Here is a 20,203-nt window from a genome sequence, read left to right on the forward strand (position 1 = left end):
ACAGGAAATTCGCTGAAGGTGAATTTTTGACTCGATTTATTTTTTTGAAGAAATTTAGACAGATAGTTGTACAGTAGTGTGGCTACTTTTAGGCTGTTTACATCGCAAAACACGCTTCAGATACATAAATACACTCGAGTCCCAAAACTACAGATATTTAAACTACATCTCCCACCGTACTATGCGCCGCAGACATTTACTTCCTTCATCTTTACCCAGGAAGTATACCACAGTTTCAAAACACGTGTGGAAAGAAGGTAAAATTGTATTTAGATGTTGTGGGTTTATATGTTTAAAAAAAAATCTTATTAACATACTGTTTTAATGATATAATTCGTGTTTGCTGGTTTGGGTTGTTTTTGTGATGGAAGTTGTGAAGATAGCAATAACAAAAATATATTAATAAAACGTTTTGACCTCCGCTGTTTACAATAATAATAAAAAACAAACAAACAAACAAACAAAAAAAAAAGCTAGCAACGTAATCCAGTTAAAATAAAGGCCTATTAGTACAGCGTTTGTTGCTTTGTTCTCGAATGTAAATGCCTAAACAAACGTGGTCATACATTTCTTACTTAATCCAATCATAGACTGCTTTAAATTATTTAGAAAGGTATATATCCGCATAGCTTTTGGTTATATTTATTTTGGACAAATCATATCAACAGAATGTGCAAATAAAGCCACTGTAACGGCGTGTTGAGTCTATATTCTTTTGTGTGCATCCATACACGATTACATTACAACTTCATCATCGAGTTGCAGGGTATACACACTCGCTCTAATACCAACAAGGAAGCAATACATTGCCTTTTCCCCGACTATTTATGTATTCATAATATTTTACAGGAAACATCTTAAGTGCATTTTCACTAATTATTATGAAAAGCAGTATGCAAAAAATAATAATAATCGAAGCAGTTTATATTTAGTATTTAGATGCAGTTAGTTTTCTATAGCGTCATCTTTGGAACGCAATGTCCTTATATGAGCAATCTTCTCATTGTCTACTGTTGAAGTATGTTATGGTTCAACAATAAATCAATCATTTATTTATTTTTTACCTGTATGCCTTTTCTGGTAGACTAGGCTATATGTGGCACATTTTGTATGTGGAGTTGAAGCTGCCTCTTATGTACTGAAAAGTAAGTCATTGGGGTGAAAGGATGAACCATCCATACACTTGATTTACTTTACCTGCACATTTGAGCAGTGACTTGCCTTACACATTTTTGTTTCATGATTTTGAAGAACATTGTATTTCAACAGAAAATGGCAGACCAAGAAGTGGCTGGGGAAGAGTACCCAACAGAAATCCTTGAGTACCTGACAGCCTTTGAATCCTCTCTTGATTCTGTGGATGAGATGCTGAAGACCATGATGTCTGTTTCCCGGGGGGAACTGCTTAATAAGGTAGATGATTTGCACACATTGTTTTGAACAACATACATTTGTTTTTGGCAGTTTAGAAAAGTCATCTCACAAAAGTTTTTTTTGGAGAATTACAGATACTGTAGGGCCCAATGTGTGTTTTGTATGTTTCGTTACAGAGATTACTTGCATCTGCAAGGAGAGAATCAGTGTTAAAGCTAGCAATATCAAAATGTTACATTGACTGCTGCTATTTGTGTAGTTGTCTTCTTTATACCTTATAAATTGTTATACTATGGGACAAATTCAGGGATGGAAATTAAACATCCATTACATGGCAATCTGCTCCAGGCTTTGTGCTTCACTGTCCTTTGGGTATGGTATCAAGCTCAAATATGTTTAACTGTTTTGTTTCTTATACAGTGGTGCCACCCTGTGGTTTCTGATACTCATTTATGAATTTATGTTTTTACTTTCAGTGATATATATTTCAGTGACTTTTTACCATTTAGTTCAAAACAAAAAAAAAAAAATGAACTGTGTGTTTAGTAAGTAAGCTTTGATTACAAGTTATGACAGCCCTTCAGTGTATGTAAATTTTAATTTTGTTTTTGCAAGACCATGTGTTATTTTTTGACAGTCCTTCCAGTAGATTCGTTTCAGCTGCTCAATACTTCAATTTTTATTCTTCCATTGTTCATCAGCCATGTAGCAGTGCTGCCTAGTTTTAACACGTTATCAATGGGAGGAATACTGATAAATACACAGAGGTTGCTACTATTTAAGGGACCTTTGTACATTTTAATGGTGACATTTTATTACTGTAAGAACATTAGGCTACATGACTACATGTCCTCTTAAAGTATCTGCCAGACATGTCTGCAAGCACAAATCTAGTGGTTCATTACCTAAGAACCAACATACACCAGCAGTTAATGGTTATCCATTGTTCAAGGCCAGCACAGAGACTCTGCTAGCATTTTCTTTATAGCTTAATGAGTAAGCATCACTTCAAAATAAAATAATATAATATGTATTGCAACAACCTGTTTATTTTGCAAGTTAATCATGTTTTTCCAAGATTTCTTGGAGCATGCCTGTGAGGGCGAGAAGCTCATTGTAATTTTGAATTGCCTGTTACAGTCAGCAATCGGATGTCCGTTACCCAGATACACGCCAGTTGCGTTTTACCACCCTTGTATTAAGAATAAAATCAATCCCCATTATATATATATATATATATATATATATATATATATATATATATATATATATATATATATGTGTGTGTGTGTGTGACAAGTTCCGTCACTTCTTACCTGTCATGCGCGATTTCAAACGCCGTCACCAGTTTTCTGATACAAAGCCCATCTCTTCAGTGTTACAGTTGAGTTGAATATCAGTTTTAGCTACTGTAATTTATTAAATTTTTTATTTGTGATCTTTAGTTGTTTTTGTGCATTTTCATTTTTACTGTGACATTAGAGCCTTATTGAGCACAATATTCTGCATTTTTGAATACTGACTTTGGATTTAATTCTTTGAGTTTGAAAGTTCTAGACAAAAAGCCAGTAAAATATCATCACTTTCACATTCTTAAGAAATATATAACATGTTAAGTTTTGATAATTTTATAAATCTCTCCAATGCATGTCTGATTTTTAAGTCTGTACATGAACTGGCCCCTCTACCCCTAAGGGAATTTGTTCAGCTCTGCTCGATAAAAGCTGTTAGATTCACTCGATCAGCCACAAGAGGAGACCTGTATAGTGTCTCAACGTCGCACTAAGTTTGCACAAACAGCTTTCTCAATTAAGGGTGCCATGTTCTAGAATACGCTGCCAGACTTTATGAAAAGTGTATTAGACTACATGAGCTTTTTATCAGAACTGAAAAACTGGTTAAAACAGAACCAGCTCTGTGACCACATCTAGTCCCCTTCCATTTGTTGATTTTCTTTTATGGTATTATATTATTGTTTTTAATTGTATTTCATTGTTTTAGTATTTTTAATTGTATTATTGTTGTTTTATTAGTCCCCCTCCCTGCTCATTTTTTATTGTATTTTACTGTTGTCGTTGTTTTGTATAGTTTGTTTTATTTTTGGGACTGTCGATGTAAATTAGCTTTGGCTAAACTGAATGTACAATGCATCACATGGTCAATCATGAATGTTTTTAATTGTACATGGTCCCAACCAAATTTAAAAAAAAAAAAAATCTTGTTAGGAGCAAGCAGACGCAAGAAAGACACAGCATTTTATAATCCCCAGCATTGCCTGCTCCTAACAGGATTGATTATTCAATAAATACGTGTACGTGGAATGATTTTATACACAAATAAACTCTTACTTAGCATTCGTTCTTTTACAATTCATATGTTACATTATTTGTTTAACCTGCATGAATACCGACCTTGTTTACCAAAAACGATTGTTAAACTTTTTTATATTGCTTACTCGTTATTATTATTGTCATTATTATTCTTTAGTCCTTAACTATTACCAGTAAAGACTAAATTAGCATTGCCCCTTCTCTTGGAAAATTACCTTGCAAATAGCTATAACAAAACCTTTGTTCCACATGTATAGCTACGTAAACTTCATTAAGGGAAGTGCCTTAATCTAAATACAGCAATACACTGTCACAGATCAAATACACTTGATCAACAAGGCTCTCTTGCCAGTAGAATAACAAACGCAATAGCAGGCAAGTCAATATTACAGTGAGGGTCTCTCCCTTACATTTCCCGACACCTCTCCTTTTTGTTTAGTCACCCACAGGACATGAAACAGTCTACAGGGTACGAAACAAAATCACCGGGAAACATAAGTTCAGTAAACCTTTTATTTTTTTTATATATAAAGCCCAGAACAGTGTCCATGCCCCATTGCTACAGCAAACACACCTTGTCTCTTCGACCTCATAATCTGACGCAAAAGTGAACTCTGTCGTCCTCCACTGAAATGCAAACATTTGGCACTGACCAGGCTTCCTTCACTTTATAATAGTCCATGGTTTCCTCAGTGTTCATAGCTACAAACACACTGCAGGCTTTGCTGGTAAGGAGGGGTACTAGCTGTATGGCCCGATATCTATGTCAGTGTCAGTCAGTGTATTTTACAACCTGCTACTCTGTGAGCATCATTTGTCATAATCTGTGCGCAGCATCCAGTGCCACAATAAATATTTATACCTGTGAACACGACTGTGTTTGTGTTTGATGATTCTAGTGCATTTGTCCAGCACTCCCAGCTTTCTCTTCCCGAGCTGTGCACCTCTCCGACATCAACCCAACCATAACCTTAACCAACCCTAAACCGAATCCCTGAACCAGAATCATCAGATGCCCTGAGGACAGTTTCTAGTGGTTTTTGATTTGTGCTGCATAACGTTCACTAATGCCATTTGGCTGCATGTTCACACACATTAGGGCATCCTGTTGTCTGCTAACAGATTAATGGCTTTAGCAGACAACTTGTATGCAGGCAATTAGCATAAATAAATAAAATATGAATTGCCTTATTTGTTTTTGTTGTTTAGCTGGACCCCCTTGAACAAGCTAAACTGGATCTAGTTTCTGCATATTCTCTAAATTCCTTGTTTTGGAGTAAGTATATTTTGTCAAGTTTGTTTAATTTTTGAAAAACAGATCTCTTCTTTTTTATTGAAATGTTCTGTTTCCCTTGCAGTTTACTTGGTTACACAAGGAATTAACCCTAAAGAACATGCAGTGAAACAAGAATTGGTAAGAATGATTACATTACATACAATATGCATATCATTGCTGTGAATCCAAAGTCACAAAAAATAGCATAGTTGTTTGTAGTGAAGCGATAAATAATTGAATATTCAAACAAACACTGCTTGAAGTGTAAAGGGAAAGAAAGTCAATTTGTGTTTATACAGAATTTATAAATGACCTACAATAAGATAACCTGCAAATTTATACATTAAATCTAAAATGTTTGTTGAGGTAATTTGATGGGGGAGAAAGTTTACTTTTACAACTGAGAAATGTCTTTATGGTACTAATGATATATTTTATATTGTAGCTAACTCAAAATTGAATCCTTGAATATTTAAGCAATAGTGACCGACAGGCAGGGAATTAATGGACTTCAACCCAGCCGGGGCATTAACGGCCAGCAATGTCCAGCCTGGAAGTTATTATTGCTATTTTAAACAGTATTTATGGTTTTAGCAGCCAGAACATTAAGCTGTATAACCTTTTATTTATTTTTTTCTATATGTCCTGCAGTGCTTGTCCTGTGCTGCTGCAACGGTTCTTCGACGGTATAATTCCGCCAGAGAACCAAACAATTTTTTCTTAACAAACCAAACATTAAAAAATCAAAATACAGTAATTTATTTAAGACGGTTGTGTTTTGTCTGTTTTTTTGGAACGTAGTTAATTTTAAATAGGTAAATATGACATATTGAAAAATTAACAGTATTATTAAACAAGTTAATTTATTCTTAAAAGAAATTATTTAATTATTTGAGTTATTTTGTAATGTTCATAGTTTTTTTTTTTTGTTTTGTGTTTTTTTTAAAGTTTATTTCAAGTTGAATTGCAGGTTTCCTGTGAAAGTGCGGTTTTGTTAGATAGCGGGTATGTTTGTTCATTGCTGAGATTTCTGAGGGGGAAGCAAAGCATTGTGCTTCGGTTTCAGGTTTAGTCTGTTGGAAGGTTTGCTGCTGCTTTTCAACTATTGGCTTCTGGTGGAAATCAATAATTGCAGGAGTTAAGACATTGGAAAGATGTGAAGACCATTTCTGCTTGTTGGGTAGAGATGGAGACAGTATTATTTTTTTTTTTATATATAGATGACTCGTTTTTGTGACCTGTTATAGCCATTATTTCATGGGTTTGTTGTGGTTCTGACAGTTATACTAGATGTTCTTTTTGGCGGATTGATACTTTGCTGTACTTTATCAGTGATGGTTGTGTGGACATTCTGAGAGCGTTTCCTGGCCATTAATGCCCTTACAGCAACCAATCCAGAAGACAGAATTCCCATTCTATTCAGGTTTATAATACCAAATATTTCCTGAATATAGACAAGAAAAAAATCTTAACTAATTAGTATATTCCTTTTGCTCAATATGATTTGTTGAGGAAAACTAAAAGCTTTTTTGGCATTACATATTTATAGTGTGGGGAAAAAAGTGACACTTTTATATGCTGTGCTGTGATGCCTTCTAGCTTATACCAACAGTAAATTATTTTTAACAATGCATCTAGAACAGGGGTGGCCAAACTTCCTGACCCTGCGAGCCACATACCAAAATTTCCATATGGGCAAGAAGAGCCGCGAGAAACATACTGTGAATGTGAAATGTTTGCGAGCACGACAATTTAAATACTAGTGTTGTTGTGCAGTACAGTAGTTTGTAGTATCTCTTGATGGCAGCAAAACACACACATTTATTAAACTTTAAATGTAACACTGGTGTTTTTCCATTATTTTTGTTTTGTGTGTATTACACACTTCAAACAAAATATATTCAGTTATTAATGAAGTACAATAACTGACCTAATTTAACCAAAAACACAGTTTTTTTTTTTTTTTTTTTTTTTTTGACACGCTCTTCCCGTGAAGATCTGAATGCTGGTTTTAAAAAAATACATTTTTTTTTTTTTTTTAACTGCTGTGTGTATTAATTGCTGTTGAGAGCTTTGTGGATGACAAATACATTGTATTTATTTTGAAAGGGATTACAGCAGAGCTCTACGTTTTAGATTTTTAACTACTGGCCCCTTGGGCAACTGAGCTAGTGTTTTTACTGGCCCGGATGCAATTTTATCTGGCCCAGAATATTTTCATGATGGTTTTTATTTTCAGTATGTTTCTAACTGTGTATGGAAACCAAAGAGAGCTGACGTCTCAAAGGAAAGTGGCTGAACAAAGCCTTTTAATATATGTTACTTCAGCCATTTAACATGCACACATTTGCTGTCAGAAAATGAAAATACTGTATTCAAGATTTGAAAATGTATGTGTACAAATGGTGCTCATTTTTTCACACGCAAACCCACAACCAAGCTGTTACCATATGCTCACAGCAACGCTAAAACTGAATTATAATAACCCTAATTAAGGATGGGTCAGTGTAGTCAAATACACGAAAATAAAAATATTCTAATAGCATATTACATATTCGAGTACACAAAAAAAAAACTTATGCAGTAGCTACTGGTAGAAGCAAAGGCATTTGCAATGCTGATTAACATATGTTATGTCAGTCTTAAACCAGTTGTTATTTGCATATTAAACGTAAGGACCATAATTAATTATGCAAACTTGGGTAACATTGAAATTAGAAGGGTAATTTTAACGTTATGATGAATATAAAGACATACTAAATGTTAAGCACAACAATGTAGTAACTATAAGAAAAGGCAAGATACTTGGAGTTGGAAAGGAGTTATTTTTTAACTCTGGACTGCAGTTCAGTGTAAAACTGCTACTGTTGACTTTCTGTGAATGGATGGAGTAACGTCAACATTTGCACTGACCATTAAAAGTACAACCAAGTATCCTTGTTTTGAATTATTTACAGGTTATTGAATAAACAAAGTAACTTGACTTAGATTCATCTGATGGCTTGATTGTACTTGATGGCTATTTGTAATTAATAATGTTAAACTGTTATAACTATTATAATATTGGAATGTATTTTGTATTGTTTTGGCCAGGTTACAATATTTACACTTTATAAATATTATTTGTTACAATTAAACAGATGTAGAATATTTAGGTTGCTATATGATAGGTGTTATTTTATTCTGAGTATACTACAGCAAAAATTATTTGGTGGTTTGCACAATATTATGCTACTGCTGCTTTAATTTGAAGAGATACGCGCTGTGACGTTGCTGGTCATTGAGCTATGTATTTTAATTCAGTAAACAAAAGGAAAAACTTGTGCCTAAGGAAATAAGGTATTAAACGAAGAAATCTTGTCTTGGACATTGTTTGTACACTTTGTGAACCCGGCTAAACTTTACCGGCTTACACTGTTATGCTGCCTGCTTGTGCACATGCATTTGCCTTTTATTCTTGGGAGCGTAAGGGACTAGAATTCGGGAAATCAAATACACAAAAATATTGCACCCTGTGTATTCAACTCGGAAACTATTTGTAATTCCCATCCCTAATCCTAATAATAAATACTATAAAAAAAACAATATTCATATTACAAAATAATAACAATACTTCTCAGAGCGTTGTCCGTTGTGTAGCCTCTCCCAAGTCAGCGCCAATCTTGCTGAGTGATGCCAGCGAGTCCTGGAAAGGTTGTGAATGGCATTTTTGACCTGAACACACTGGATCCCAAATCGAAAAATTAGACAATTCAACCGTGTATCTGGGTATCCATCAGGACATCTTACTGTGAGACTGTTTGTTTTATCTGCAAGTCTGGGAAACTGACGTCAAAAACGGTAGAACGTTACTTTTTTTCGCTGTCATAATGAAGCCAGATGAAGCCTCCGCTCTATATGTTTGTCTTCGTTTTTTTTTTTTCCATAATTACTTTTATGATTTATTGATTTCAGTGTTTTCCTTTTCACTTATTGGTTGATTAGTTGTAGAAAACCCGATTTGTAAAAGATTTTCCATGTCACAGGAACGAGTACCACCAACACAGCACTTCGATACGCAGTCTCAGATTCTGACTGTACAACAAATATGACGTGCAGCGGAAAAGTTAGGATTAGTTTGTAGTTAAAAAAAAAAAAAAAAAAGGTTGTAAATTTTCAGCTTTTTGGCACTCTGGCCCATTTTCCTAGATTCATGAAATAGAAGCCATGTGCACTATATATTACACTGGTTAAATGTAACCGGCCCAGTCGGGCCTGTGGTGCTTCATAACTAGCGGCCAAACTGCGATCTCTACTGGCCCCAGGCTGCCGGGCCCTGGTTAATGTCGAACACTGTACAGTCTCTCAGGGTTCTCTTGCAGAACAGATCAGTTGCACATTTTTGGCTTGAAAAAAAATCTTGGAACCACATTACAGCTGTGTTACGTCTTGACACACCACTTAATCAATCAGAGTGTTGAAGGGGCAGGTTTTCTATGTGAAGCACTTTGTTTTTGTTAATTTTGTTGACTAGGGTTACCATATTACAGATCCTCAAAAAGAGGACACTATCCAGGGGGTTGCTGATGGGCGACCAATTTTTATTTAAGATGAACCTTTCGTTGTGCAAAATGAAAACGGAAAAATTAAATTTATACTAAATACTTTAAACATCTGAAAATGATTTAAAAAAAAAAAAAAGTATAATGGCCTGCATCAAACATACACATAACTTTTTCCAGTCAGTACTTTGTTTGGCAGTCAAAAAAGTCTTTGCAAGGTAACTGTCAAATCTGTGCACCAAACATCCGTTTCATACTGTGCTTCTTTTTGTGCCCATGCATATTTCTCTGCAGAGTGTATGTTTCTCAGCAGTGGTTGAAGTAGCTCTAAAAGTCTTTGCAAGATGTGTGCCTGAAGTGCTGTGCGAGCAGGACCCTTTCAGAGACTCGCCAGTCAAGTTGTTCCTTTCCTTTGTCCACTGGCTTTGCTTCAGTGAAAAAACTTGCTCTACATTTGCATTGTGAGAGGGAACAGCAAAGAACTGTACAGTACAGTATGTAACAGTGCTGAATGACATTCATTGTTTTTGGACCTGTTGAAATATTTGACCTATTTTTGGAGTGCTAGCAAGTTCTTGAACTCTTCATCACTTTTACAACCTTCCACACATTTCTTCAGATTGCAAGATTGCAAAGCACTTACCTAAACAACAAGAAAACATGTTCAATTTGGAACTCGCTGTAGCTCTGTGTTTACATTATCGTCTGTGCCTTACTGCGGTTTGTGGTTCCATCTACGTATTTTAAGTGATGGAAACTGTATTTAAAAATACTTTGAAAGTTTCAGTTTTCTTCAATACCAATACAGTACTGGTAGCATTTTAATAGCAAACTGTATTTATCTTACATACCGGTATTTAAACCTCAGTGTTTCCAGAAATATATTTTAAGGGGAATTCTCATACCTCCCATTACAATCTACATTATGCCACACTTGCTTTAGCGTTCAGGGATAATAAAGAGCACATTCTAACGTGAAAATTGGAAGGTCTCATACCTCTGCTGGTAAAAGTGCAGTTTGTCAACACAATACGTACCGGTAGTGATTTTGTTATGTAAATCTCTTTGATTTATTTGTGCGGGGCAACTGAATGAACTAATTCTTGTTTATTTATTTATATAGCAGACAGCTTTATCCAAGGCGACTTAAAAGTGTTACAATGCTAATAGTAGGTTAAATCTATGTATATAATATATCAACCTTTATAATGTGTATTTATTTATTTATTCTAGTGATGGCCAAAAAACAGGAAAAAAAAAAAAAAATCTAAGTGTTTATTTTTTTATTTTAATCTAATGTTTTGACAAATTCATATTTGGCTCATTTAACAACGTGTGTTATATTATAGTTGTACCAAACATGTGTTTGGTACGTTATTTGGTGGCTGTGATGCAAATGTATTTATTCAGTGCATACAAAAAAAGAAGGGCTGTTTTGTTTTAGTATATTTTGTATTGCACAGTGCATTTATTTGAAGCAAAACTAAAGTATTGCAGAGCGCGCTATAACGCAATAAACACGAAGAGGCTTTTTTTGCAGATCACGAAATACTCACTTCTGTCAGTCTATGAATGAGCTGCTGTAGTTCCTCCATTTAAATATGTTCAATCAAGCTATGATCCGAATATGATTCTGCTCTGAAGCAAGACTGAGTTAGGACCGGATTTTGGGCTCAAACTGAGCTCGGGATTAACCCTAATTCTTTGAGTACAACCCAGTACGTCACAGGAGCAAGATCAAATCTGGGATCCAGTACAGTCGGCCCCAGTGAACAATACAGTTGTCTGCGCAGGCACGGTGCTATCAGGACACGCCAGGAATTGCAGCTCTGCAAGCAGCAGCAAAGGGGCGAGCAGGCGAAATCACAGACATTCGTTCATTTTTCGAAAATCTGCCTGGACAGAGATTGGAAGGCCATAAAAAGAGGACATGTCCGGGGAAAAAAAGACGTATGGTAACCCTATGTTCACTCCAATAACCCTATGTTATCTTTCCCCAGTCAAATCGTAGAGTGCCTAAATTTAAGCACGGTAATTTACCATAATAAAAAACAGTAATGAAAAAGAAAATGTAGACCATAAAAAAGAGCAACCAGATACAGTCAACGAAAGACAACACGTTATTCAAATTCTTTGTCGTATTATATATTTAAGGTAAGGCAAGTTTATTTTTCTGTTAAAAGTGCTCCTGACTATAATATTCTGCCGTCTGGTTGTTTAGAATTCCTGGGGAGAACCCTGTACCTGCTCATGACGAGACGCAAGATGTACAATACTCATTTTAGACCTGCAAAATAAAATTTAAATATGCATTCTCTAGTCTAGCGCCAACACTCCAATTATATAAAAAGATTAATTCATCTGAATAAGGACGTTTGCCATGACCAATATTCCATGCTTGCCATACAAAACTTGCTTGAGTCGTTAAATAGGCTTCTTTCTGAACTCCAAAAGCAGTATCTGTCTTAAGCCTAGGGTTGCCGTATATATTTAATAAAATAAATATTGGTGATGTACTTATTTATTTCATTTGTTAAAAGCTATTGTTGTATTGTCATGCTGCCTCAAGATAATTAATCACCACAATCAATTTAGCAAAAGTTTAGGGCTCAGTTCACATGGTGATTTCCTTCAGTTTAATGGCAACTTCAAAATCCTGTTGTGTCTCAGTGTTCCGGAATTATGGGGCCAGGTGGTAACCCTACTTAAGCCTGATCCAGGAGGATATTCAGATAAAAATGTGTTTTCGTCACATTTGAGGTTGCTTGCCTTGTACAGGCTATAGTGTGTACCATTTGTTGCAGATGAGACACAGGTTTACCACTGTTTTCAGTGAAAGCAAACTCTTTCTCACAGTCTGGTTTAAAAACTCATGCTTTCATTATGAAATTTACTTTCAACTGCACATCCGGCTTCAAAATACGCATGCGCCAGCAAGCGGTGTCGAAAGTCAACAAGTGACGAAATATCCTTATCCTGGACATGCAGGCTCAAAGAAACAGGCGAGAGAACAAGAGAGAAGAAAGAGTAATTAACACGAATGAATACAGAGAACACAAATAATAAAAGTTGTTTATTTTTACTTTGTGTTGCATAAAGAAGCTGCAACCGTTTCTTTAGGATTGCTTTTGCTATTGACTAGATTCAATGTGCTTTTCATTTCTGCAAAATAAGATAATTCCGTGCAAAGTGAGTGATTGATACAACATCTCACCACAGTACGTAAATAGCATCCTCTACAGAAGTTGTGTGCAAAAACTTTTAGGGTGTATATGTTGCCTATTATCTGTAGTGTGCCTACAAACAGCAATATTGGTGTTAACCATGCTGTAAAAAACACAAGCAGCCAGGATATAAAGATGGCAACGGTGGCCATAGAGATTGCTCTACCTTTTAATTACATGCATGAATGTATAATTTCTGCACTACTTGTACTACTATTTCACTTATTTCTGTAAACGTCCTAGTCAAACTTCTATACACCAACTGCATATTAAACTCCAAGAGTTTGTTCGGTCAATCAGTCACCATCACCCACATACAGGCAGTGATGTAATTGATATCGTGCCGCTTTCAAAACAAAAATACGGAGGTAATATCCTGGGAAATGGAATGCTGTTATTTCCCTGAGCATCGTATTAAGATCAATTTAAACCCTCTTAAAATTATATTTTAAAAAAAAAAAAAAAAAAAAAAAAAAACTTCTAAACCGTGTCAGTTTGAAGCACTGGAAAGATTGACAGAGGGACTTTATGGTACCTTGGACTATAAGTACACACGAGACTCCACTGTGTGCTCTGCCCATTCCTGCCAGTGTGTTGGCAGTACTATTGGTCTTCGCTCAATAGACCCTACGTAGGAGGGGACAATTTAATGCTGTTCTTCACAGCACTGGAACTAGACAGGCAGGTTTTATACAGGTGCTTAAAAATCAGCAAAGTTCTGGAAAATTACTTCAATAAAATAGGCCTGGAAAACCTTGGGCAATTGTCTTTAATTGGTTGATTTAAAAGAAGAAAATAAAGGAAATTGGTCTATTTCAGAATGCCAAATGCCACCCTGATATTTTGCTTAAGTGCAGTAATTTAATATTATCTTTTGATGTTGTCGATTAATTTTTATTTATTGACCTTGTAAGCTTAACCTTCCCATTGAGAAATGGTCCTAGAAATGATCCTGTGAGTCATGGAAAGTACTGACACCATTAACCCTGCACAGCGGGTTTCAAGGGAGCTTCTTTGCAGCATTACATTACTGTAATGTTTTGGTACAGTTTGAGCCTTGGTACAATATGAATGTGAATGAAATGCTCTCAGTCCAGCAAAAAGTAGCATTAAACCTGTTTTCAGACATTATTAACTTTTGTGTATGTTGTAACAAGAATTTTTGGATGTGTGAGTGCAGTTGCTTGCTTGCTAAGTCCCACCTTTTTGAAAATTAAGAAAACCCCTTTTGGAGTTTGTTGGACTACAGTTATAATGGGAATTAGAAGGCTAGATACCGTAGGTTCTTCTCAGATGAATATCTTTACAGATCATTCTCAGACATGCTGTTAGTAGTGTATATGGGTTATAATGTCAAATGATACATGGGTGATTTTATTTAAATGAAACGAGACACAAGATTTCTTCAATACATGCTTATGAAATCTGTTTTATTATTTTGAATTTGTGTTTTATTTTTTGCTGATTTCTGATTTTTCTGTTTTAAAAAATATGTAATTTGTTACTTTGTTATAACCACAAGTGTGATACATTGACAGCATTGATGAAGCTAGAAATGCAGGAAAAATGACAAATCAAAGTGCTTTCAGAAAAAAAGGGTACAGATTGGCACAATGTAATAGAAACAAACTTGGAACATTATAAATTAAAAAATCAAAATGCAGGCTTTAGTAATTTCTTTTTAACACAAGCTGAACTGTAACATTTCAGAATAGATAATAGTAATGTTTTCATTAATAATTAATGACATAAAAATGTAAATAAAAGTAAATTGTAAATTTCTTGAAGCCTCTTGTCATACAAACGCTGTTCTATTTCAATTTATTTTTAAAAATATGTACATATATTTTGTTTGTTTAAATTGATTGTGTGGTAATGTCCTCGGGTGCCTAATTCAGTTTTTTTTTTTTTTTTCTCTGAATTCCAGGATTCCGTCCGTGTTCTCCGCAATGCGGATTTCATAGGGCTTTATTAAAGCCACATACCGTAGATGTGTGTGTATATATACGCTGTATAATTTATAGCTGGTAGTTGAAGTGCTCTTGGCTGAACTGTAGTGGTAGCTTTGATAACTTGTTGTTCTGGTACTGAAGCAATACCAGTGCCAAATGGGGAAAGAAAAAAAGTTGTCTGGCAATTAAGTGCAATGGCTTCTTGTGTCTTTTAAAGATCCACAAATGTATTTCCTTTTCCTCTGGGGAACCAATTTTATCTCTCTGGCTAAAAGCTTTTTTGGCAGGCATTATAAGTAGGGATTTGCATTTTGGTGAATTTTTTATGAATGTGTCGGCGTTTTAAACCATATCTACATCCGCGCACACACTCTTTATATTATATTACATCACATACTCAAAGTATTAACATTTCAATATATATATATATATATATATATATATATATATATATATGTCCTCTTCAATCAAACAATGGTTGTAATTAAAGTTGTCAGCGGAGATAGAACTACACCCACCCCTTGTTATGTCGGCCCTTGCTATACTGCATATTCTGATATAGTGCGGTCCTGGAATTCACGCCCCATTTTTACAGTCTAACTGTGCATCCTTAGCTGCAATATACAGGCAATTGCGCTTAGTGTTAATATCATACTGCTGACATGTACGCACGCATTGCACAATAACACAAAGCAAATTAAATATCTACTTGCTGAAGTGGTTCTTATTTTAGTCAACAAGGTGTTCACTTGTGGCAGCAATACACAACAAAAGTCACAGGGCAGTAAAGTCAGCTCCCAAGCAACAAGCCTCCTATGTTTGGAATGGGATTCTTTCAATGTAGAGGGTTTGTGCATTTGATTAAGGAGAGAAAGACTCATGAAGTTAATTGGAGATTTAAGTTGATGAGAAGCAGGGGTTTCAGAGTGGCACATCCAGCAAAGGCACTCCACGCGGATGTGTCCTATAGCCTGGAGATCACAGGTTTGAGTCCAGGCTATGTCACAGCTGACCTTGACAGGGAGGGTGGCGCACAATTGTCAGAGCGCGGACTGGGTAGGGAGGGCTTAGGTCGGCAGGGGAATCCTCTGCTCACCGAACGTCAGTGACCCCTGTGGCCTAAAGGGCGCCTGCAGTTCTGCAGTGGAGTCGCCAGATCTGTTTTCTATAGTTCTGGTAACCTCGCTGTAGATCCGCAGTATGAAAAATTATGGATTGGGAGGAGCACGTTTCGGAGGACGCATGCTTCAGCCTCCGTTCCCCGAGTCGGCGGGGGGGTTGCGAGCAGTGGCATAAACATGTATACAGAATATAAACATGACCATGGCTTTCTGCTGACAGTAAAAACAATAATAACGTCAGGGTGTACATTTCAAATAGTACAAATGCATTGCACACTTTATTAAGACATTACCATGTGAGGGGGGTCCGTCACAATACTGCTAGCTGATTGTTCAGTTGGAAAATAAATAACGCACCTTTATTAACTTTCTACTGTGCTTGAGCTGTGATAGCCACTGAGGGTACGGTGCTCGCTCCTATTTATTAATTTGTTTTATATGTGTATTATCCAACCATAACTCTGGTAAAATATAGTAGCCTACCTTATACTTGCAATCACTAAATACCGCCAGCGCCATTCTAGTAAAGTATAAAGCAAATTCCCCGCTCTGATTTGTTTTATCTGTCATTGATCTTGCACGCAACTAATGGTGATTTAAAAATAAATAAATAAATTTAAAAAAAAGGAATGGCATGAACCAATCATGATTGGATTAGCTGGTTACTATAGCTACTGCTTCAACTGAGTAGGCATGTACTAAACAGGAAGTAAACTGAGCTGTTTTATCAGTCTGTACAAAGTAACCAAAGATCTTCTGTATAGAATATCTTTGAAGTAACTGCTTAAAAAATCTTTAGAAGCCGCCGGTAGTCCCGCGGGCTTTGAAACATTACAGTTCGATAGTCCAGACCCAATTTTTGGCAGTACCGATTTGTCCACCCCTGCCGTGCCACTCCTCTACATACTGGTGTACATAAACCTTCCAAACGTTGCTACAAGTCCTATTTTTAAACAGTCAATATATTAAGTAACAAATATAATGTTTGCTGCCTTGCGCAGTTAATTATATATGGTCAAGTACTACTAAATAACACAACATATTCATATTCACACAAGCTTTAAAGCATTAAATTGTTAAAGAGATGCCTGGCCTACCTGTCCCAGAGGTCCATTACTTTAGTGCAGTAGTTCCAATATACAAACAAAAATTGTACTAAACATAAATGGTCGTTCGGTCCAGAATCATAAAGAACAATTTCAATGAAAAAAGCCTTCCGCCTGTGGGAATATTGGGGAATGGGGTCCACGAGTTTGGTAATCGCAACTTTTTCTCCTTTTGAAAGTTTTGTTTGAACAGCTGCAGCATACAAATGCAACGCTGTTATTGTTTTACACATCGGCACAGTATGGCTCAACAAATGTCATCACATCTCGAAATCCATCGCCTTCTACAAAGCTAAGTCTGGAAATTCAGTGGCCACTTGTCTTAAAAACAAACTGTTATACATTAAAATCAACTGCAGCATTTTTTATTTTTGTGCCAAAATGTAATCTAGGTAAACTGTCAAATTGAAAGAATTATATTTTGTAAGTTTTATATAATATTGATAAATTGTTATTACGATTTAATGCGACAGGTTGCATTGCCTTTTGCGATATGTAGTGACTGTAGAGCTCTGTAAACAAACATGAAACTACTCTAACATACTTAAATATTGTAAGACAGACGTGCAGTGGGTCCAAAATTGTAGTAAAAAATATATTTATTTAGCAATTGATGATTACTGGGCAAATCTTACATCGATTTCAAAACTGCTGCATTCACTATTCGCATACACTGTCCTTCTCATAGGGGATAACATGATCATGCCCTGTTCGGCCCACTCTATAGCAAATGTTGTTTTGGATGTTTGCTTTTACTGCCATCAGTAGCTCTATCCACAATAATTTCTGATTTTTTTAAATTTCAAATAGTGAAGCATTTAACTTGAATTTTTGTTTGGCGTACATGGTTTTGTTGTCCTTGAAATACTTCCAGACATTGCTTTGCCTTGTTCCTTTGTTTAGAGATGGCATTTTATTAAAAAAAATACAACAAATGTCACAAAAAACACTTGTCATTAACTCTCTCTTACCATGTGGACTGAATACAATGCCACGCCTATTACAGCATGAACATTGAGTGCGCCAATGAAGCGCCAGATCGACCGAGGACAACACCCGCCCCAGTGTCAATCTTTCTGTTGCACCAATTACAAAAACTTTTTTTATAATATCCGCCTTACTGCGGTGGCAGACTACCGTGTATGATAAATTACAAAGTTTAATTAATTTTAAAAAATGTGTTTGGTGAAGTTTGTCACGCGACCGGTTAGACGTCTAGAATATTATTGAACGTTTGACTATTTCGTTAAGGTTTAAAATTCAATTCCCATCCCTAATTATAAGATGTGGTCTCTGGTAAATTTCCTGTTTATTTATTTATGTATTTATTTTTTATTAAAATAGCCTTTACAGTTGAGTATCCAGTTAGCCAGTTAATATCAGACCATTAACTGGTCTAAAATAAAACAGTTTTACTTTGGGCTTTGCAGGCTACAAAGGTTTATAATGACAGTATTTTGCTGCTTACTGTAGTTTTTATCATAATACATCTTTGTTACTTTCAGGGTTAGGGTAAGTTATACAGAAAACCAGTAAACCAGACTGCTTTTACACACACACACACACACACACACACAAACCCTCCATTATTCCTGTTACTTTTTACATTGTGCCATAATGGGTGTTTCTTTGAAAAGGCCAGAATGTGTGGTCTAAATACAAAAAATTGCAATACGCAGAACATTTAGTGATACTTTGTCTAAATCAGATTTAACTGAACATTTATTTGTAATTTAAAATATTGTTTGTTTTTACCTTTTTGTTTGCAGCAAAGCGGTATTGCTGTATAGATTAATGGTTTTAGTAGCGAAGGCCTTATATTACTAGAGATATAAGAAGACAGTAGTCATTCAGAGCTGTCCTGCTGTTTTTGATCATAATAAACCAACAAAACAATGGACTTTTAATTACCAATAATGTGTTTCATTATGCAGGAGAGAATAAGAACTTACATGAACAAAGTGAAAGAAATCACTGACAGGAAGAAAGCTGCAAGGCTGGACAAAGGAGCTGCTGCCAGGTTTGTTAGAAACGCTTTGTGGGAGGCAGAGTCTGAAGAATCAAAAGCTGCACGTGGAGATTCACATCAATCAAAACGGAGAAAACAACAGAATTGAAAACAAAACACAACACAAATGGGATACACTTTAATGTTTGGGGGGAAAAAGAATTAAACACATAAAAACGAAAAAACAAAGTGCTGCATGAATTATGAAAGATAGTACTTGGAATTCAATGTATAATGAACTCTCTTCTGTACTTGTCACTTAAATTGTCAAAATATAGCGTTACAAGTCCCCACGTGTTGCTACAACTGTTTAAATAATGTTCCTGTATTTTTTTTTCCATTGTTAATATCCTGACAACTTTTTAAACTTATGACTTTAAAGTGTGTTTCAAATCTCTTTTCAAAATAGCTGCTCTAGTGCACTAATTGCAAGGATTATTGCACACATTGTCAAACAGGTATTCGATGTATGCCACTATTTTCAGAACCCAACTACTTACTCTTTAAGAATTGTCATAAACGGCTGAAAGCTGTAATAATATTTGCAATTCACTTTGGGATGTGTTGTTTAGTTACAGTGGCTAATATCTATGAAACTAGGATTTTAAATTTTCTTTTTAAATGTCTGTTGTGTTTTTCAGTGCATGTTTTATGTAAATCTAAAAAGTACAGTTATTGGGGTTAATGGAGGGGGGAGAGATGCATTGATCTTGCTTGAAGTACAACATCTAAACGGTGTTGCATTAGAGAAATTGTGTATACAAAATTAAATGGCATTTGTGTTTTTTGTCTATTGTCATGTGTGTTAATACTATTTTTATAGGTTTTTGAACTTTTGATAGTCAACACTGCTTATTGCCAGCGTGCCCTTTGATTTGAATGGTGGGTGTGGGTGGTGCCGTCAGACCAGGAAATGAAACAATATAGCAATGGTTGTACGGGCAAAATGGCGCTGCTGCGCTCGTATTTACTAATTAACAAAATAAACAGTTTAATCGGAGAAACACACAACACAAAGCAAAGGGCACTGGCCAAAATAAAACTAACAATTCTAATCAACTATATTTTAGATACAGCAATTATTTTTCTATTAACTTTGACTCGCGTCTTGCCTCTGACACTCTCTCCTGGAGCGCAGAAAGCTGTAGGTTTTTATACAGGTGACCATCTCCCGATTAGCAACAATTGTCAATGAATTAACTCGGGAGATGGTCACCTTCTGCACAAGGTTTTTAAATAAAAAAACAAAACACAAACGCACTGCTTTTCAC

The 20,203-nt window shown here is 35.6% G+C and overlaps 1 protein-coding gene across 1 annotated transcript; it reads left to right on the plus strand.

The window, feature by feature from the left end:
• Positions 1-215: 215 nt before the first annotated feature.
• c1d (C1D nuclear receptor corepressor) lies at positions 216-19,278 on the plus strand. Its single transcript, XM_041250893.1, has 5 exons — positions 216-257; positions 1,270-1,413; positions 4,914-4,980; positions 5,063-5,118; positions 18,859-19,278. Exons 2-5 carry the CDS (start codon positions 1,273-1,275, stop codon positions 19,039-19,041), a joined length of 447 nt encoding a protein of 148 aa, XP_041106827.1. The 5' UTR covers positions 216-257; positions 1,270-1,272; the 3' UTR covers positions 19,042-19,278.
• The last annotated feature ends 925 nt before the right edge of the window (positions 19,279-20,203 follow it).

The sequence above is a fragment of the Polyodon spathula genome, chromosome 5 (assembly GCF_017654505.1).
Source record: "Polyodon spathula isolate WHYD16114869_AA chromosome 5, ASM1765450v1, whole genome shotgun sequence".
Taxonomy (NCBI): Eukaryota; Metazoa; Chordata; class Actinopteri; order Acipenseriformes; family Polyodontidae; genus Polyodon; species Polyodon spathula.